Below are 21,291 nucleotides of genomic sequence, written 5' to 3'. Positions count from 1 at the left end.
GAATTTTCTTAGAAAAGCGATATGATCTACAGTTTTGAGAAAGATTGCTTTTGGCAGGGCCAGTTGAAATACGTTCGGTATATGCAACACATTGTGTAAGCCTAGCTTTCATAGTGAGAGTTTCAGTAAAGACGTTTTGTTCTCTCCCTCCAAGTAAAGCTGCTTTTGTATTTTTACCAGTGCATTTTTTTTTAACTCAAGTCACGTTTGTTTTATTAGTTTGATATCTAGGTCAAGTTGAAAGGAGCTCATCCACAATGACAAGCTGGGTATTACCAGAAAGCTCATTTCCAATATTGTTAGTCACGGCCTGTCTTATTCTATTCTGCTATCCTGTTTTAGCATTGTTGCAAAAATGAATAAATAACTGAAACTAAGTCCCTACCCCTAAAACATTATTTTTTTGTTGTTGTCTTGAACAGTTCTGTAATGATGTAGTAGTGATGGCATCATTTTCCCACTCGTACAGTGGTGGCAGGTGAGGATGAATGGTTGTAGACAATAGTACATGTAATGACTTGAAAACGGGACAAATGCAGTCTTTGGTGGTTCCCAGACCTTGTGAGCCACTGCTGCACCAGATGTTGCCCTACACCAGTGAAGTATACCTAGATCCAGTAAAACAATATAAAATGAATAAAAGCAGAGTCTACTTGGGGCTGTCATGTTTTAGATGTCTGTTAGTTTGTTTGCAGTTTTACCAAAGAGACATTTACCCTCTAAACTTCTCAGAATGTTTCGTTTGAATAACTGAAAAATTATCCAGTATTTTACTAAAAGAAAAAAAAAGAAAAATCAAAGATTAGTCAAGTTAGAATAGTCATTAAAATAAATACATATTTGTTTAGCGAAACTTTTTTTCTTCTTTCCTACAACATTAATCATTTCATTCCTCTATAATAATATTTAGCACCGATGCATCTGGGTCAAAAGTCTAAAAGTGTCATATATGTGTTACTCTGCACAGCTGTCACTTATATTATTCCTAATTTAAGTGCATTCAGCTGATAATGCTTTTGTACATTTACTTACGTAGGATTTTGAGTTCAGGACTTTTTTCTTGTTTTTGGTTTTGGTTTTGTTTTATTTGTGTTTGTACTTGTACTTCAGTGAAACGATTTGATTATTTCTTACTTCATCGATATCGCATTCAACTTATCATCACTGACACATGATCATGTTTAGGCAGCCACTTCTGTTGTAGCAGGTTGGCGATGGAGCTAACTTGTTTTAAAAGAAAAAAAAAACTGGTCGGTCGTTATATAACCGACCTGCCAGCTCGCCCTGGATGAGCTTAATGTTTTACAAGCTTATCGCGCGTGAATTTTTATCGTCCGAAATGCAGCGTCCAGGTACCTGAGCGAACAGTTGCGCAAATCGCGCAAACTCATCGCCTTTGCCTTCACGTCCAACACAAAAAAAACCGAGTGGTATTCGTCGGGACAAGCGAGACCAAGTGCAAAAATCTATCCTGCCTGAAAGGGCGCGGTCTCTGGGCAGCGAAGGGCAGGGCAAGGTGCGCTTTTGTTACCTGAGACAACGCCGGCGCTCCGCGGCTGACTGGCTCACCCCGTACGAGCCTGCGTTGGGTGTTGGTCGGAGCAGCCGGGCGAGGACCCAACGCGCACGAAAATGACGAGTCTGGATCCGCTGAAGTCGGCCATCGCCATCGGGAACGTGGACGACACTTCCCTGGCCGTGCCCTCCGCCAACCGGTGCCGGTCGGGGCAGCAGCGCGTCCTGGAACAAGTGCAGAGTATCCGGAGGACCAAGTCGCGGCAGTCCAGCAGCAGGAGCGCGTCTCAGTCTCTATCGCCAACAAGTAAGGGCCGCCGCTACACCGAGAAAAACAGGCCCAGGACACGGAGGAGCAGCCGGCGTTGGTTTGGGGGGTTTTCAGCAACGTGAAGAGAGTTTTTAGAGAAAAAAAAACTATTCAGGCTTAGTCCAGGATTTTTTGCTCCAGGATCCAGGTCTTCTGCTGCCAGAGCCCCGGGCAGCTAAAGGGGGCTCTGACACACACTGCACACCTTTATGTTGGGGAACGAAACCCCGCAATGCTTTTGTACAACTGGTCCAGAACTGCACGATCTCACAGGGAGGTTTCTGGTCTGAACAAGGCCAAAGCGAAAGGACAAACTCGCTTCTGGTTGTGTTAGTTGGGGTTTAGAGTTGGTTGTGTTGAGCTGCAAGCAGTGGTGGTGTTTTTTTTTGAAAACTGCAGAAAAATGTATCATCAAAAACAGCTAAAATCCTGGCAAACACTGAGGACATGTCCTTAGGATTTTTTAATTTAATTTTTATTCTTTGGTGAATTTATGTTTATTCATTTATTTTTAGCAACCTGTAGCAGAATTTAATCCTATTCTACTATTATTATTGAACCTAAACTTACACATGGGTACTTTGTGAGCTGATTCCATTATTTCTTAGAATAATTTGAGTACTTTTAATCCGTCACAATAATTAATAAATTGCATTTCTCTCCCCAACATGTGGGAGTGCGGAGGAGGCTTTCGAACACCATTTAGACTTCCATGTTTCGGAATAACATTTTTAAACAGTTGAGAGACCGTGTTGGTTTGCGGTCAGTATTTTTCTGAGAGTGGTGAAAGGGGTCATTTGGGGCAAATGTGGCCTCGGTATTTCTGCAGTCGTGGCCTATGTGTCTCTGAATCTCTGGCTCTTAAACACTCCAAAAGGTGCTGATTTAGGCTGACTTACACTAAACAAAGAAAACAAAAAGTAGACACTATTAAAACTCGAGACCTGTCTATACTTAAAATCTAGTATGGTACATTTTACATTCAGAATAACGTGTGGATTATTCTTATTTCATTCTGATGTTTTTTAAATTCATTTTTTTTCCTGCTATCATCTTCTTTCTGAGGCGTTAGCCTGCTTTCAGATTATGCTGTATTAGATTTAGATCAGGCTTGCCACCAGGTAGCTGAGCACATAACAGTTGTTCCTTTTTAGACAGAGGCAATAAATTAGTGGCAATGATCTCACGTATGTACTGTACATATGATCATAGCTGGTAACCGTGCACTTTTCTCCTTAAGGCCCTTTGTACGACTCCGTGTTCGGGGATGCTTTGAAGTCACAGTTGAGCGCATCCAGTGGAACTGTTTTCTTTGGAAATGGCTTCTCTAAAACTGTAAGTTATGGAGTTTTTTTTTTTTTTTTTCCGCAGCACTGACTGTAATAATGGCTGTTCTTGTTGTATTATCATCACAGTGTTGTCATAGAGACAGCTATGTGACCCTGAGGCAGAGCCGTAGCCACAACTGAAGATTGTTCCTGGGATTTGGGGGGTTTTGAAAACCTGAGGAGTAGTTTATATTCTACAACTCTGCACAAATTACACACGGCGTTTTGTGAAGCTGATTTTGGTCTTATTTAGAACGTATTATCTTTAAACTAGCACATAGCACTTAAACCTCATTTAAATTAGGCCTGCAAATAATGATTATTTTCATTGTTGATTAGTCTTCTGAATTTTTTCTCAATCGACTAATTGTTTTATCTATAAAAGTGTCAGAAAATTGCCAAAAATGCCCATTATAGTGTCCAGCAGCCCAAGGTGGTGTCCTCAAATGCATGTTTTGCCTGATTAAGTGTCCAAAACTGCATAAGATTTCATTTACTATCATATATGACAATGAAAAGTAGCTTATCCTCACATTTGAAAAGCTGAAAGAAGCAAATATTTGGCAATTTTACTTGAAAAATGATTTGAAAATAGTTTCCGATTCATTTTCTTTTGATCCCCTAAATGAGTAGTCAATAAATCAACTAAATGTTGGAAAAGTAAAACGAATCATTGAAATGTGAAAAAATGAAATAAATAAATACATTTTTTTGGTTAGTCAGTCAAAAACTAATTAGAGGGGTGGGTTATGTGGGAGGGGGTTTTACTCCAGATGTCAGTATTTATAAAATCCTGCCTACAGCCCTTGTGCGAGGGGAGCACTGAGAACTAACTTGTGACTCCCGGTAAATAAAAATTGAAAGTGTTGCATTTCACCACTATTTGATTCATCACTTGAAATAACACAAGAAACAACCATGATCTCGTGGATTTTCTTGTGCAGTTCAGCACAGCACTGTATACTACACCATATAGTGGGGGCCTAAATGCGATAATAAGAAAGAGGGGCTCAGAAATTAGCTGTCCCAAGCTGACTTTTCTACCATTACCCTCTCAAAAACCTGAGTCTTTCTCCTTACACAAAAATCTGTTTAGCAGCCTCTCCTATAGAAGCTGCCAGACGTTCATATAACCACCTGCAGGGTGACACGCCAAAAAGATCTTTCACAATTGATTAGCCCTTGACAGCTCCGATGTTAGTCACTCCGTCTTCTTGCTTCATTGCTGGTGAAAGCCTTCATGAGACAAAAATCATCTTTCATTACAAACACATGTGTTCTCTGGCTCTTGCAGCTCAGCCTGGAGACGAACATGAATCACCAAGTAGTCAACAACTCCATGGGATCGACTTTCAAGAGGAACACATCAGGCTCTACCTATCAGCATGAGAAGATACACGCCCCCGTCGGCCCCTTGCCCGTCGGCCGAACCGACACCAGCCGCAGCGAGCCTGACATGGCCTGGCAGCGCTCCATGCCAAAACGCTCCGCTCCTCCGCAGAGATTCCTCTCCAGCAGGGGCACCTCCAGGACCGAAAGGACCACCAGTCAGTTCAGAACGACCACCACAGGCCAGCGTGTGTACACTTTGAACGGAACAAGTCAGTCCAAAGCAAACAACCAGTTCATATGCAGCCAAATCGAAGCTTCCAAAACACCTTTGTTCTTGAGTACACTCAAGGGCAAAGGAGATTCTGGGTGAGTGGGATCAAACTAGCTTCATTTTCACAGTGTTTTTCGACCGAACAAATTGAGCTTGCATACGATGCGTATAAATAGCATTTAGATTGTGATTTTTTTTGAATTTTTAATTCTCTTACAGGTCAAACGGGACCAGTGGAGTCGCAGATATCACCATGAGGGAGGCTGTGGAGTACCTTTCCAGCAACGATGAGACATACCAGCACTGTGGCGCTTCCTACATTCAGCACAACACTTTCATTGACGACAGGGCCAAAGAGGAGGTGGTTTATCTTGCTATCTTTACCATATTGTCAGACTCCTAATAATTTCCAACAGATGTAACCTTGGATTCAGTGTGGAAAGTTTGAGAAATCTTGGAGGTGGCAAAGGTGGAGGAAATATAATAATAATTGAATATGATTTTCCTTCCAAGATGAAAATTCAGTCATTAGCTACTTACCTCATTGAAAAAAAATTCCTTAATTTGTTAAATTAAATTTCCTCTAATTTGGTCCCGCTGACCATGGCCGGACCACCCTGTTTAGGGGGCCCTGGGGCAAAAAATTCGTATTGGATCCCCTGTAGGCTCCACTCACCTTTCCCCGTTTGTAGTTTGTGTATCGGACATGTTTTTTACCTGCCATTTATCAAAGTGTGGTATGATTTACCTCATTCTAATCCATTATAAAAAATGGAGGCTTTGTCTGGAGCCAGTCATTTTAAATCATTGTTTAAAATTAGTCTCTGTCGTCTGGGTTGTGGTAAATTATTGTGTTTGCCAGCTGTGCGAAGTCCTGAGGCCTTCTTGTCTCACAGGTGTTGAAGCTGAATGGGATTCCTCCTCTGGTGGGCCTCCTGCGCAGCTCCAATTCACAGGTCCACCAGACCGCCGCGGCTGCCCTTCGGAACCTGTCCTTTAAAAGCAACAATAGCAAGGAGGCGATTCATCGCAGCGGTGGCGTCACGGAGGCTGTGGCTCTTCTCAGAGATACAGATTCTGCAGAGATTCAGAAACAGCTGACAGGTACAAGTCAGCAAACCTATACGCGCACATGTACGGTACACACACCTAACCATGCCAAAAAAGTCAGGCCGGGAGCCACTTGAGTGGTGTTTAACATAATCCTGTTTCGATCTTGCTGTCAATTACAAAGCTGTTTTTGAGTGCTTATGTGCTACAAAGTGTTATTAGCATTTGGAGCATGTCGCCAAAACCCACTTGATGCTATTCTAGTGATGAGGCTAAATGTTAAAATTTCTTAAATGTTTAAACTATTGTTATAAGACTAGGAACAGTTAACGCTGTGATTGCATCTGAACATCACAAACATTCTGGAAATCCAACTGTACTTCTGTTATCAAGAGTATTGAACACTGAGGTTCACCCGTGATTAACATATTTGACAGAACAATCAAATGTATTTCCTTTTTCTTTTTTTTCTTTTTTTCCAGGTCTCCTGTGGAATTTGTCCTCTGCAGAGAGCCCGAAGCCAGAACTCCTGAACAGTGCTTTGCCTGTCTTAAGGGACTGTGTGATCCTGCCTTACACAACAGGTCCGGACCAGACCAGCAAATGCCAAGACGCCGAGGTCTTCTTTCACGCCACCGGATGTCTAAGGTAAGCAAATAATACAGCTGAGCACTAGATAAAATTTCACTGTCTTTGCTTTAGATCTCATAAGGGTTAAGATCTCATTGCCTATGTTTTGCCCAACTGTAGACCAAGCAGTAAATACATCGTTTTATATTTATACAACACATCCGTGCATTACAGCAACTGTAAATATCAAAAATGCAAAAAAGCCAAGTAACACTCAATGAGAATCGAGTGTTACTTGGCTTTCTTTTAGGAACGTTTTCCTCTGGAGATTTATTATGATTGAATATGATGTTGTGCATGAGAAAATATTTGTGATAAGCCAAGGTACCAGTACAAAACTGGTTAGGAGTCGCTTTGCTCCATTAACATGCTTGAACAGCCTGCATTAATCATAAGGGAAGTGAATGAGTGGTAGGGATGCCGTAAATGTGCCTCAAACACTATCAGACTCACCAATACGGTCCACTAGCTTATTACGAGTAGTTGAGGTTTTGCTCCTTACCCTGAGTCACACACTGTTCGTCTCTTGATGCCTTTGGAAATTACAACACCAAACTCTGAATACTACAAGTGGCCGATTGCTGTTTTCATACGTCTGTATTTTTGTTTGGCAGCATCACGTGATTTTCTCCTCGGAAAATGCAAATAACTAACACTGCAAAGAACATTATCAAGCATGTATATTGTGCCAGAACATGTAGGCGAATTTATTGACTCAAAATCGTGGATCTATTTGATCCAGCCCTCCACTTTGAGCGACGTCATAAAATTGTATTAATTTGTAAGCTGTCATAGACACATACACAAAGTTATAAGTCGATTAAATATCACCAGAGAAAGGACATACACCCAGTTGCCAGTTTATTACCTAAATAAAACTGCTGGAGTATAAAATAGCAGCCCTGCAGTTAAGCCTACATTCATTGAGGTTAATTATGTTGTAAAAGTTTTAGTTGAAACTCTTAGAGAGGTGTTGATTGAACTTTATGGTCATTTTGGAGGCTGTATTTTGAGATGAGAGGTGTTTCTAGTATTTTGTTGACTGTGAATTATTTTCTGGCCGTTTAGAGCTTGAGCTTTCACTCTCTTTCCAAATTTTTAAATAATAGCCTGGCCGCATCACTGTATAGAAGGTTTTCCTTCCAAGGTCGCTGCTTTTGAAAGGGTCCCCGCGGGAGTGTGTGTGGGCCTTTTTGGGGCTCATACATTGTAATTGTGAATGTCAAAGTACAGCGCCACCATCGACAAAACCGCAGTTACAGGTGGTAAGCAGTTATCTTATCTGACATACCAGCAAACACACGGCTGTTATGTAAAACGTCTGACTGACTTCCGTCATCATTCTGAGAAAGCTCTAATTGTTTGATTTGACAGTTGGTTTATTCACTACCTCAACTTTACAAGACCAGTGTTGTTCACGTTTAAGGCAAGGTGTAATTAATCCCATACAAGGTCAAAAATTTCTGTTAAATCACTTCTTCAAGCTGTTGCTACAAGGCTTGGCCATAATTATTATTTACTGAACTATAAATAAACCCAACACAGAGCCTGAAAGGACCCTTTTATTGGCAGCTACTCTGAAGACTAATAATAATAATTATAGTTATAGAACTTTGTATTTTCCACTAGTAGCAATGATTCAAATCTTAATAAAAATGCACTCTGTGTGTTCTCCAATAGTATAGCTGCCTATTCTCTAACGTAATCAAAACAGCGTTTAACAGATATCTTGTATTTTTGTTTTCAACAGAAACCTCAGCAGCGCAAAGCAAAACAACAGGCAGGCGATGAGAAAATGTCGAGGCCTGGTCGACTCTTTGGTCAGTTATGTTAAAGACTGTGTGGAAGCAGGAAAACCAGATGACAAGGTGAAACAGACAAACAAACAAAAAAGTTTATTTACTCTGTCTTATTAAGCCTGCACCCAGTTCTTTCTGTCCGTGGTTTCCTCTTTTCACTCTCATTTTCTCTGCCACTCACGCATCCCACCTTCATGTGGAACGTGGAAAAAAAAACCCAGAACATTCGTCCTTATAGAGAGGAGCTTCAGCTTGAGGTTAACCAGCCTTTGCTGTTATGAAGATGACTTTTGTAGCTCGCAGAGAGTAGCTCTACAGCAAATAAGTGCACATCCGGGTATTAAGGTGGTCATGTTCCGTCATCTGCTGCACAGAAAACTACGTCCTGTATTGTGTAACGATTATAGCAATGCACACTATGGTCAGTGCTGTGCTGTATGTTATGTGCTTCAGTCAGAAACACACTTTGCTCAGTTAAAAAGATCAAGTCACGATTTATCTAATTCATTTCTGTGTTACAACTTAATTATTAGCTAAATATCTAGCTTCATTATTGGCAGTGTTTTTTTGTTTTTGTTTTCTTTTTTCTATTTTCAGCCTAAAATGAATTTAATTTACAGGGATGGGACAAAGTAACAGCAACACTTGCACAATTACTGTAATGCAATCCAACAGAACACAATGCAGTACAAGACAATACAAGTGCAAACACATTACCAGAAATTGAGCTTTAAAAGTTTCACACTTGTAGTATTTATTGCAGATTTTTTTTTTATTGGATTGCATCGTACATTGTACAGATGTTGCTCTTTCTGTGTCCACTCCTTCTGTGTGTTTTTATCAAGTCATTATTTTATTGTATGTATTTGTCACGACGCATCAAGTCAAGACACAAAACACACACGACTCTGAGTGTGACATGCGGTCGTTCCTCCCGTTGAAACAGTCTGTCGAAAACTGTGTGTGCATCCTGCACAACCTGACGTTCCAGCTGGAGGCCGAGGCTCCGACTCTGTTCAGCAGGTTCACAGCTTTGGCCAAGACTGTCAACAGGAGGCACAGCCAGGACGACACCGGCCCCATCGGCTGCTTCAGTCCGCAGAGCAAATCGGCAGAACACGAGGTGAGACGAGGAAGGTGTTCAGCCAAAGCCAAAACACATCGACTGATGTAGACCAGGGACCAAATAATACTTTTAGTTATGACAGCTCATCACACCCGTCAGTTTGTCTAGACAGTACCTGTTTGTGTGTCCTGTCATCAGTTCTTTTCACCGTAATTATAACTGCCAGTGTACCGACGTAGTGTGATTCCAGTGTAATTCCATTTCAGCCTTTCAAGGGCTTGTGAAACCCAGGGTTTTGATTCCTGAATGTGTGCAGTGGTTTTTTGATTTGACTTTTGCCACCTGGTTCCCGAACATAAAACAAGACAATTCAATACTGAAATGGAAATTAAAGAAACAGGAAGGGCTTCAGTTTGCAGCATGTTTTCATTTAGCATCAACACACACTGACTTTAATAAATCATTCAGATTCATTTTATGTTACAGTGTAATTCTGCATTTCTTAAAAAGAATCAGCTACATTCAAAAATTCAAAGGTTTCACTGCTCATACAAAATGTGCTTTGAAATTCAGAGTGGCATAGTATTGAGGCTATGCTATGAAAGCGACTGTGCAATAAAAAAAAAAAAATTAAGCATTATGAAGATTTAAAAATTCAAAGATAAAGAGTATATTGTGATATGTGATTAGTGTATATTGGCTTCGTGTGTACATGAGCTGTGCAATTTTTATGTACATAACATTTAAAATGTAAACATGTCACAGCCATAGGCAAACTGTAGATTGAAAATTTCCACATGCTTGAGTGCAAAAATACAGTGCAAAGGATTCAGAGAGGATTCACAGAGGACAATGTGCTAGACAAGGCCAAGGATATACAGAGATCGGAAGACAGCTACACGTTGATGATGATCTGTTCCCTTTCTCATCCAGCGTCACTTTGACTTCCCAGTCATTGAGGACCCACACCCTAACGGAGCAGGATGGCTGTTCCACTCCAAAACTCTGCAGATTTACCTGAATTTGCTCGGCTCTAGCCAGCGAGAAGAAACACAGGAGGCCTGTTGTGGAGCGCTGCGGAACCTCACAGCCCACGACAGCATTGTAAGAAAAGATAGGTTGTGTTGTTACACACTGAGCAGGGCTGAAAAAAACCAAAAAAAACCAAAACCTACATTTTCTATGCAGGATACAGAGACTGGTTTGGGTTAGTCTAGACTATTTTCTTTGTAATGGAAATATTCAAAGGCTCGCCATGTTGTTTCCTGATTTGAGCGGCTAGTCTGTTTTTTCTATATTCACAGGTCTCCAGTGTAATGAGCCAGACCATTGTGCAGAAACTGAATGGCCTGCAGGTTATCAGCCCCTGTTTAAAGTCAAACAAAGTCAATATACAGAGGAACACAGTGGCTTTGGTAGGAAACTTGACCAAGAACCCAAACCTGCACAGTGCCTTAGGTAAGAAGTAGGTGTAAGACAAAACTCGTAGTGTGCTGCTTTATCAAACTGTTTTGACTGATTCTTAAATGTTTCCCCTTCACTGATTAAAAAAAAAACAAAAAACAAAACATGTCAACTGCTTGCAAACATGATTAATCACTAAAATACTAAGAGACCATATATGAAGTATGAAAATCCATCCAACAATCTACAATTGTTTTTGCTTCGGAGTAGATGTCAGATTTGGGTCATTACCCTAAAATCCATTATCTTAAACAATTGTTTGCAGTTCTACAAGTGCCTGCTTTTTGTTAAACAGCCAGTGGGTTTTTGTTTACCTTGTTACTGAAGCCCGTAAAGCCCTCCCAGAGCTGCTGGGAATCATCAGCGCAGGCACCAAGGATGGGGTTGAGTCCGACGACACTGTGGCCATGGCCTGTCAGGCCGCCAACTGCCTGCTTATGAAGGAGCGTGAGATGGGCAAACGCCTGTTAAACAACACCCTGATAAACTCCCTGATCAATCTCAGCCAAAACAAGTAAGGTTGCATGTGTGCAGTGAGGGAATGTGCCTGAATTTGTATTTTTACAAGAAAAGAGCAGGATTACTCAAGATATGGGGAGTACCTTTTTGCACGCCTGTTCAATTTCCACAAGTCCAAACTGATGCACAACAATTCTTTTCCGTCCTTCCTAGCTATTTCCCCAAATCCAGCAAAGCTGCGTCCCTGGTTCTCTACAACCTATGGTCAGAAAAAGAATTCCAAAGCTTCCTGAAAAAGGTGAGTTGAGGCTTAAACTTGAGTACCACGATTTGCCACGGTTTGGGTGTGTCCCCTCTGTTTCTTACATTCAACTCCGAGTCCACACCTTTCTCAGGTATTTGTGAGAAACAGAGGGTGAAAAGATGAAGGACTAGGTAGTGTTCTCAGAAAATAACCCGGCGAGTGTGAATCGGACCCTAAAATGAAACGGCCGAGGAATCTCGTAGCTCAGGTTTCGAGGAGACACTCAGAGGATTTTGTTTGCACATGTTCAGAAGCAGGTTGGCATGACGCATTATAACGCTTCTGCGGGCACATACTAATTTCAGCTCCAGCTCGAGGACTTTTGTGAATTTGCCACATGTAATTTGAGCACAGCACAGTTTAATTCATGGGCTTACTGTAATTGCCCAGGTGGAACACTGATTTGTGTTTAACTGTTTGTCTTGCAGCAAGGGATGAGTAAGTCCTCATTCGTAAATGACATCACCACGACCGCACTGAAGTCGGTTCAAGTTGTCAATTAACACTCCGGCTTGAGCTGATCTCCGAACGTCCTCTACTGAAGCAGCTCACCTGCAGGCTTCTCTGCACAGCCACGGGATGCAAACGCGCTGAGGCTGAGCACCATCCTTCCGCTTTTCACAAACACCCACAGATTTTTTTTTTTTAAATCTATGTATCCGTATAATGCATCCATCAACAAATGATTACATACAGGCCTGTATATGCTGCAAGGTGAGTTTCTTTATGGGAAAAAAGGTGAAGGTTGAAATATAGCAAGTGAGCACCCGACTTTTTTTGCTGCAAGTTTTTATTTTTTAGTTTTAACTACTCTCAAATGTATTTTTAAAGTTAATTTTGTGTCTGTGCCTGCGTTCTGCACTATGGTACCATTAGCTTGCTTTATTAGATTATAGGACTTTATTCTGCACTGAAATTGCTGTTTTTAATATCATGACAAAAGATTGTAAAATGAATTTGACTATGTAGAATGACCATAGATAAGAGAGCATATTTTCTGTTGTTAGAGTTTTGGGGCTTGATATAGGAGCTAGGTTATTGTCTTAAGCATCGGTGTGTGTTTATATTTAGTAAAGACAACTTTTGTTTGTGGTGTATCCATCTTTTTTCATGTGTGTGTGTGTGTGTGTGTGTCTGAGATCTTGAAACGATCTGTTTGTATTGTCCCAAAAAAAGTGGCAATAAAGCTGACAGAAATCTACTGTTTGAGCTGCAAAGGTGAGAAATACTTGATGAATAAACACTATATCTGGGAATTTGAGTTCATTATAGTCATTTGTCATAGTCAGCGATGTTGCATAAAGAGATTTGTCACCTCACTCACATCTTCTCACACCCCTCTAGGTTTTGCTGCCACGCTTGAAATGTTTCTGGGCAGATTAAGCAACACATCTTTAAAATTCTGTTTACCCCACCCTTATGATTTATTTTCTGCAGTTCAAGAACAAGCTATTAGAGCCAGACACTGCGGCTGCTGTGGCGCTCGGTGGATTATTGTTGATCAGATTTGAACTTTGGTCTTCCACAGCTCAAACCGCATAATCCATCCAACAGCCCCGAGGGAATCCTGGGGTCATGGGTGATGTTTCCTTCTATGGGGCTTCTGGCAGGGCTGATCTTTTTTTCATAATCATGTCATTTTGCACTGATAGATTTATGTGCTCATATTGTTTTCATTTATAGAAGACTGGTAATACCGCGGGTACATCTCCAGCGTGTCCAAATGGCAGCATAGAGAGAAAACTGCCAAAGTGAACTGACTCCAAACTGCCAATTATAATAACTGGCTCACCCAAAGTAAACTACACACCAACACTTTCGGCAAATACAGTATGACTTTACGTGATGAGGCTTGCATTTTTAGCATGGAGTTGGTGCTCAACATAAGGTTCCCACAAGTGAATGGACCAGAGACTTAGGAGAAAGAAACACACTATTTCTAGTTTGTTAAATACATTTTTTTTTTAATTCTTTGCAATCACAATATCCTACACACAATATTCAATTAATTAGTCTCCACTTTGAGTATTTTTAGTGACACATTTAGTGGTTGGACAAAGAATTTAGGGTTAAATTGAAAATCTTATCATAGTGTTATCCTTTCACACACTAAAGCCATTGTAAACGGTTACACACTTCAAATCCCTGTTAAACAAAAATAAGCTGCACCACATCGCCGGATCGGTCTGCAATCAGAAACTCTATTATACTGCTGCATTTCGTCAGATGGACTCAGCTTACACTTCATTTTACAGATAACTTATTGAAGAGCGTGTCCAAGTTTTTATAAAACATTATAATTCAGTTTCTGTCACTCAGTGATTTCATTGATGTCAGATGTGGCCGGTTTTCCTCCAGTTGATGTCAGATGTTACTTCCTCAGTCCACGCTTGCTCCTAGTACCCTTTGAACTGAGAATAAAGTGAAAGATAGCTCAGACATACCGGCCAGCACACAACCACGCTAACCTGTAATGCATGCCGAACCTTGTACATTACCCTCCACTGAAAACGCTTTCGTGTGTCGAATCCTATTCTCTGAGCTACGTGGCTGCAATCCCTGTGATCTTACCTATCCTTGCTTTCAGTGTTTGCAATTCAGGAATGTAATTTACTCTCCTGATGCAAATAAGTCACTCTCGAATTTTAGGGAAATTCCTGTCCCAGAAAGGAAACTGGACAACACATAAAATTGCCATGAGAGCACAAATGAGCTTTCGCTTATCGTTCTTAACATTTGGATTTAGTGTCCGTGTCTCTCTTATGTTAAGCAATTTTATGCTCATGGTTCAGAACGTGGCCAGCAGATGTTTTTCTTGCACTTGCATGGAGCATCTGCAGACCAGCACCTGATTGATCAGGAATGCTGAAACTATTTTTTTTTTCCACGCTCATCCGATCGATGTAAAGTCTGGTCCCAGTGCAGTTGATCTCTCTACAGCGGCGGACCCAAATCTTTTTTGCTTGTGAGTTTACAGAGAGAATATTTGTTCTCAGATGAGAATGATTTTATAGGCACAAAGAAGTAACATTTTTTTTACAGGATTTCACAAAGAAAAAAAAAGGAAAGATTAGAGAAAAAGAACCATGATTCTGTGTTTTATAATTCAGTTTTTTCTTACTATTCTACCCAAATAATCGTCTTGTGACTCCTTCCACAGGGGTTGGGAACCGCTGCTCCACAGAAAGCTGCGGCTGCTACTGAAAGCTTTTCATAGCTGTCTGCTAGTGGAAGGGGATTTGCTATCAAATAGTTGACTGCTATCTTTACCTACTGTTGCTACCGAGGTACCTGACACCTGCAGCTTATCTATGAATGCAAATATTAATCAATTAACGTTTAAGCTATGATAAATTACGGTTTTATGTGTGTCTCAAGATAAAAATAATAATAGTTATATGACCTGAAAACAGTAAATCAAATATAAACCACGGCTCTATTTCAATGGGAAACTTGTTTGAAATAATCAGTCACTCTTACAATATTCCGGATTTATAAAGCCAGTGCCAGATTCTGCAGGAAAACCAGTGTCTGAGCTTGGTAAAGCTTTGCTCAGAGCCTGAGTCCCTGTTGTAACACAGCCCACATGAGATCAGGATGAAAGGATTCACATGATTCGGATGGCAGCATGGCCAGTCACTGTTTTGTTGTGAGCCACATCAACACAGATGACATCACATAGCAGTTATGAGATCTCTCAGCTGTTGTGCCTCCATTACAGCCCCATCTCTCCTTCGAGACTGAGTGCATGTATGTAGTTCAGATACCCCGGCCTGCCTTTTGTTAAAACACCTCTCATGTGCTCGCCTTTTTTTTTTTTGTTTGTTTTGTTTTGTTTTCCCAGTCCTGCTCGACTGGGTGTACTCATTAGGCTTCAGTCCTGCTGTCGGGCAGCTGGCACAAACAGCTGTTACTGGTGCGGCTTCAAATAAATGGAGACCAGAGTAGGGAGAGAAGCTGAGAGGAAGTTGAAATGGCTGGAGGTGGAAACTTTATGAGGTCACTAGGTGACCATTTCCATCAGGGCGGAATTACAGTATGGCACTAAGCGTGGAACTAATGATCTTTGCTTACTTGAATTTTGCTTTCTGCCTTTTTGTATCTGCTTTGTTATGAGTTTGCATATCTACTCATCTTGATGAAAGACATGATGTAACAATTAAGACAAGAAAAATATCACAGCTGCCACTACTTGTTTTCATGCAGTTTTATGTGTTAGAAAGCACTGACTAAAATCATAACACGTGCACCATGATGTGAGGATCCATGACACAGCAGACTTACATTTTCTGATGATCACTGACCCGGTTTCTCAGCACGGTGATCTGTGCAAAAAGATGTGTTTTTTTTAAAGCGTATTGATATTTGTAATGCCATACATAGCCGAAATGCAATACTGTATTTGGTCAAATCTGACTTTTTGACATTGTTATACTACATACAATTATTATGCCTTAGGCATGTGCAGTTTCCGACGAAGCAGCAGTTACTGAACTTTCAGTCAATAATTCAAACCTTTGAACAGGTTTTGTAGCTACAATTCCTAGTGCTTTACAGATGACTGACACGCTGAAAATGAGACAGTTCTGTGGTAAACAGTTAAACAATTTGAGACTAATTCACAGGAGAAATAAAAATGGTGAAAAGGTGAGAATAAAACCAGTAAAAAAAAGAAAAGATTTTAAAGCTCTAAGCAAGAGTTCCAAGCAAGAGTTCTGTTAAGTTAAAGCTAGCTGCTGTGATAGACACAGCTAGCCTTAGCTGAAGCTAAATGTATCTAATATTTCCAGCCTGTTCCCTGTATTGAGAAATGTATTTTTTTTTGTATTTATTTTACATGTAATTCAGTTTGGCATCCCACATCCATGAGAGGGTAGCTACACCCCATCATGTTGGAGAAAAGACGTAGGCTAACACTTGCTAAACTAGCTGCTAGATGGCAACTAGCCTAGCTTTAGAGAGTAACAATAGCTGTTGCTTCAGCCTGTCACTTGTTATTACCTTTGCATGTGACTACCTTTAAATCACATACTTAAATGTCTTAGATTATAAATGTATTTATTGTACTCGTTCATTAGTTCAAATGGAGCCATAAAAAACACGTTTTATTTTTAGATGCTGCAAAATAAATAGCCTGAAAACTGATGTATTATAACTTATCTATTAAACAGTTTGGCTAACTTGCTTCAAAACAAACCCTTTTTTCTCACCTTCACTGTCAACTATAATTAAATGTTCTGTTTGTGCGCAGTTACTCGTAGATCTTACTGTCAGTCGTGTTTGTATTTTGGCCTGCATCCTAGAATTTGTCAATTCAAACCATGTTTCTGATATAAACATGAAGTAGGTTACATATGATATCTTACCTCATACTTCTGCTTCATGTACTTATTCTGAAGGTCAAATTTCTCTGCCTCCAGCTGGCGCATCCAGTCCCACATCTCCTTAGCTTTTTCCCTGTATCAGTACAGACAAGAAGAAGTTAAAGATAAAGTGGTTCATAGAGTTCAGATGGTGAATAACACCAACTGATCGAATTCACTCCAAATACTCTCTGAATAGAGCTGAGAGTATTTTCAGCCAACTGAGACAGAAATTGGCCAACTTATTGTGTCCCCCTTTTACCTGAGTTTGTCTTCTTTCATGTGATCAATGTTTAACTCTTTGCGTCGATCATTTAGGATCTTCCTCTTCTTTTCTCTCTCCGTTTGTCTTTTTGGCCCGGTCTGTGTTTGCTGAACAGGAAAAGGGCACATGTGGTGACATGCTATACAGCATGCTGTATTCTTCTCTCAGTTTACGAGTCTATCAGTCTATTTAATCATCAACAAAATCACCACCTTGTATCCAGTGAAACTCAAGTTGGACAGAATCAGCTTCTTCCTCGCATCATCGTCTGCTTTCTTCTTGGCCTCTTCGTCTTCTTTCCTCGTTTTCTCTTCCTGGTGGAAAAAAAATACAGAACCATTGATCTGTCGTTTACAGTTGCTCAGTGACATTGTCTTAACTTGGTTAAGCTGAATGTAATTATAATTCGCAGGTGTACTGGCCAAATGCAGGACAGCCAAATGACGGCTTGTATCCAGGAAACATCTGTCTTCCATTTATGACCTTTAAACGTAAGTTGACTAAGAACTTTACTCACAGCTAATTTGTTCTGCCGTTCTCTCTCTCTCTCTGCTCTGATCTTCATCTGCTCTGCTCTCTCCGACCTGCGTTTCTCCTGAGGCGGGAAACAGAGGCAATTTTACGGACCAAAACAAATCCCGTAAACTCAAAATGTGACTTAAAGACATCACTTTAGTGTAGAATTCGGTAATGTTGGAGACTAAACCTGTGACTTTGCAGCACAGAAGTGAGATATTAACATACGATTCGATCTGTGAGGTCAACAAGCTCTTCTTCCTCCTTCTTGCGCTTCTCAAAGTGAGCTTCAATCAGAGTCTGGAGCTCAGTCAAGTCCTTTTCCATTCGTTTTCGATGAATGTCCTGAAATTATAGCAAGAGATCGACATGTGAGCTGAAAAGTTATCCAACGTTCTGCCTGAAGAACAGCTTGCAGCTGTATCTTTGATCTGTCCTGAGATGAACTCACATCAAAGTCCACTTTTTCTCCATCTGGGATCTTTGGGGCTGCTAGGCCGGGCATGAAACTAGGCCTGAGGCGGATGGGAAAGTTGAGTTCTTTTCTTTTGAGTGTGTCTCTCACGGTGAATCAGTTTGTATTAAATTTAAATCATGTTCTTACTTTAACTTAGGCTTTGTCTCGTCTGCGTATCAATAAAAAGAAAAAGCAAAGTAAAATTCTTAGTTTATGAAGCAACATGCATGAGAAAACTAACAAAGAAACAATCCTGTGTCACACACATAATCTCTGTATCTCTTAGATAACCCGTCCCTACCTCCTCCATCTTCCTCTCCACCATCTGCTGAAAGATGAGAGTGTCAGTGCAGAGTCAACATTTAGGAAGGTAGACAAGGTGCAGAGAGCCCACGCTGACATGTAGAAAATGAGACACTGTTGACAGCCCTGAATGACAAGACTTAAAGCAGGGTTGACCCAAGGCAATGGCCTTCCCAATCGCCCTGCAGACATTCCTGCAAATGTAAGCTTCGTCTGAAGAGTATGTTTCAAAACAGGTTTGCGGGGTGATTCCCAGTGAGATAAAGGTTTTAAAAAGGCACATATGGTTCTAAATTTATTAATGATTAATGTTGACCAGTATCTTACTGTTGACAGATATCAATGGTGTGATTTGCATGACGTTACCCTCATGTTCGTCTCTAATTCAAAGGAAGGAAGAGCTGAAATGGGAGAATGACCTCAGACAAATAGCAGTTGACTGAGGCAACATAGTTGACCGAGATGGTCTGTCAGTGCTGATGGACTTGGCCCGAAAGGTATGAGGGTGTGATTCTCTCCGAGAGTCAGAGAAAGCTGCTTTAGATTATCATCGCAGCTAACTCGTAATGTTTTCTCTGCCCTGCCAGTAACAAATAAACAAAAAATGACCTCGTGCATCAGTCTGTCATAGTAAATGTTTTTTTTCACTGTAACTTAGTTTCTAAAACTTTACTCTAACTATAACTTAAGTTTTTACACATGCACAATTCTGGCTCTATGTTTAGGTGTAAAATCTACCTTTACAAACCACAATGATATGGAAATTCCAGCAGTAACTGCACTGTCAGCAGTTATACAGGTACATTGGCGGTTTTTGAGATACAATCGCATTATCCTCCCAGGCATGTCTGTTGTCACGGTGCCAGGAAAAACCATGTACCTCCCAATTTCCTTATTGTGAACGTTTCATTTGAACCGAAGTGTACCTTTACAGGGTACCTCTCCAGCCAAAATAAACCATTTAAAATCATCTGAAAATGCATTGTCGTGAAGCTGAAAACGTGGTTTTCACAGGACAGCGATAATACACGCCTGTTCTACGTACACCAGTAATGTTGCATTAAACAGTATGTTAAAAATAAATCATATCAATTTATAGCTGGCATGCAAACATACATACATTAGCATAAGCAGTACTACCTTCTACCTCCTCCTCATCCTCCTCTGCTACCTCTTCCAACTCCTCCTCCTCTTCTGTGCAAAGCAAGTATGTAGTTAGCAAGAAAACAATGTGACAATCATTACTTCTGCTATCAACACATATTTTTGACGACCGCTTCAAAAACAAGACAATCTTTAACCAAGAGATTTCATTTTCATGGCGTTTTCTTATATTCCGATTTGTACTGTTCAGATGTTCTTATATTCTAGTCTGCGTTGCCCCGCTCAGCGTCCTGCTGTTGCATTTTAACGTTTTATCAGTAAATTTGTTATCTACATTTTCCTCTATGCAAATAATTATCGGCAATGGAGGATTCTGGATGTAGATTCTTTTACGTGGCGTTAATGCATTTTGATATTTTTTAATGAATCTGTGCGTCTAAAGTCTTTCCAGTTATCGGCTTCTAAAAAGAGGCTGACCAGAAATGAAATACATTATTACAGATACAACTTCACAGAAGTAGGGAAGTGACTTTTGCCATTTTGCCACCAGCTTTTTTGCATTTAGCTTTGCAAAGTATTTTTTTAGTGCCGTGCTTTTTGTTCCCAACATTTCTTTCTTCACTGGGCCTCTATGGGAAAAAGCGACGCCAAGCCTTTAGTCCCTCTGGCTACAGAGGGAAACTCAATCTCTTTCCGCTGCAAAGAAGCCGACCTGCATTCAGAAGACCTCTAACAGGCATTAATATGAAAGTGGGCATTGTGCTTGCAACGCTGTCTGCCTCAAGGTAGAGGTACTGAGAACAGAAGCTGACCTACATTGCTCTCTAACAGTGACTCTACTCAACACAGGGGGGGACAGGTGCTGCTTAGTTTCAGCGACAGCATGGCCCACATGGACAGCCTCACAAAGGAGACAGAAATAGAGGTACGGCCCTTTATCTCCTCGATGGCAACCCATTGCACCATCTGAATTGAAAGGGCAGATCCACTGGGATGTTAATTCAAGCCTGAGTAAAGTGAACTGACTTAAAGGACAAAGGTCAATCTGGCAGAAAAGCTGAAGGACAGCAGCTGCCTCTACAGTGGCACCAACATGCCAAAAATACAGGATGCCGTTTGGTGAAGCCGGCAGCTTAGCATGTTAAGTAACCAACGATGCTCAAGTGTCTAAAGCAGGTAACAGAGTGGCAGATAATATACAAACAGCCTTTTAAGGTTGACTCATTCAGAAGCAAAGTTTTACATTGTTTTCATAGATATTGTTCGTATTAAAGTACATACCAACAATATCCTCCTCTCCTTCACAAAGTACGCACATAGAGAGGTAAAGAGCAGAGGTCAGCTATTGCAATCTACTTCACAAGTACTATTACACATCGGCATAAATATATTCATGCAGCAAAATCACAGTATTCATGCATTTTTCATATTTTTCCACGGTGTAGGTGAAGCCGCTGTGTAGCAGTCCAGCCAGTCAAAATTCCTCCCTGACAACATGCAACTGTTAGAATCTGCAGCCTAGACACTACAATGTAAGCACAAGCTGTGGAGAGTCATCTTAGCCGCGTTTGTGTGGGTTTCGGTGAACAGATAAATTGACTTACGCTGTCCCCTGAAAGGAGAGAAAACACACCGGAAACATTTTTGGTTACAACTGACTCCATCTGCGCTGGCATCACTTTTTTAATCTCAATCTCTGTTCTACAGAAATGTCGCATTTACTCACTCATATGTGGCATCCTCTGTGTCAGACAT

General features: G+C 40.8%; 2 protein-coding genes across 3 annotated transcripts; one reads left to right on the top strand and one right to left on the bottom strand.

The window, feature by feature from the left end:
• Window positions 1–1,300: 1,300 nt before the first annotated feature.
• Window positions 1,301–12,784, top strand: pkp1b (plakophilin 1b). The gene is made up of 13 exons (XM_040158448.1): window positions 1,301–1,822; window positions 3,066–3,160; window positions 4,448–4,851; window positions 4,976–5,117; window positions 5,653–5,860; window positions 6,289–6,454; window positions 8,187–8,304; window positions 9,182–9,358; window positions 10,235–10,405; window positions 10,606–10,759; window positions 11,093–11,279; window positions 11,438–11,522; window positions 11,957–12,784. The coding sequence occupies exons 1-13, from the start codon at window positions 1,633–1,635 to the stop codon at window positions 12,029–12,031; spliced, it is 2,172 nt and encodes a 723-aa protein (XP_040014382.1). The 5' UTR covers window positions 1,301–1,632; the 3' UTR covers window positions 12,032–12,784.
• Window positions 12,785–13,870: 1,086 nt separating this feature from the next.
• tnnt2b (troponin T type 2b (cardiac)) lies at window positions 13,871–21,291 on the bottom strand. Of its 2 annotated transcripts, none has more exons than XM_040115698.1 (12): window positions 21,263–21,291; window positions 20,353–20,360; window positions 18,431–18,457; window positions 18,277–18,298; window positions 18,124–18,187; window positions 17,901–18,017; window positions 17,674–17,751; window positions 17,369–17,470; window positions 17,154–17,263; window positions 16,895–16,985; window positions 15,813–15,853; window positions 13,871–13,939 (listed from the first exon to the last, which is right to left on the bottom strand). In XM_040115698.1, exons 1-12 carry the CDS (start codon window positions 21,289–21,291, stop codon window positions 13,900–13,902), a joined length of 729 nt encoding a protein of 242 aa, XP_039971632.1. In that variant the 3' UTR covers window positions 13,871–13,899. The 2 variants fall into 2 exon arrangements, with proteins under 2 accessions (XP_039971632.1, XP_039971633.1); XM_040115699.1 differs by lacking the exon at window positions 20,353–20,360 and adding an exon at window positions 20,264–20,265 and having other exon boundaries at window positions 18,277–18,301; window positions 18,428–18,454.

The sequence above is a fragment of the Xiphias gladius genome, chromosome 21 (assembly GCF_016859285.1).
Source record: "Xiphias gladius isolate SHS-SW01 ecotype Sanya breed wild chromosome 21, ASM1685928v1, whole genome shotgun sequence".
Taxonomy (NCBI): domain Eukaryota; kingdom Metazoa; phylum Chordata; class Actinopteri; order Istiophoriformes; family Xiphiidae; genus Xiphias; species Xiphias gladius.
Note: the sequence above shows the minus strand (reverse complement) of the source record. Positions and strands in the feature narration are given on the sequence as shown.

What these genes read in the sequence shown, in the direction of transcription:
- pkp1b (XM_040158448.1), top strand. Translation starts at nt 1,633, where the DNA reads ATGACGAGTCTGGATCCGCTGAAGTCGGCCATCGCCATCGGGAACGTG. An exon ending in AAGGGCAAAGGAGATTCTGG is followed by an intron (nt 4,852 to 4,975) that starts GTGAGTGGGATC and finishes ATTCTCTTACAG; the next exon opens with GTCAAACGGGACCAGTGGAG. An exon ending in AAACCTGCACAGTGCCTTAG is followed by an intron (nt 10,760 to 11,092) that starts GTAAGAAGTAGG and finishes TTGTTACTGAAG; the next exon opens with CCCGTAAAGCCCTCCCAGAG.
- tnnt2b (XM_040115698.1), bottom strand. Translation starts at nt 21,291, where the DNA reads ATGTCTGACACAGAGGATGCCACATATGA. An exon ending in GAGAAAAAGTGGACTTTGAT is followed by an intron (nt 18,018 to 18,123) that starts GTGAGTTCATCT and finishes CTATAATTTCAG; the next exon opens with GACATTCATCGAAAACGAAT. An exon ending in TGAGTTTCACTGGATACAAG is followed by an intron (nt 17,264 to 17,368) that starts GTGGTGATTTTG and finishes TTTCCTGTTCAG; the next exon opens with CAAACACAGACCGGGCCAAA.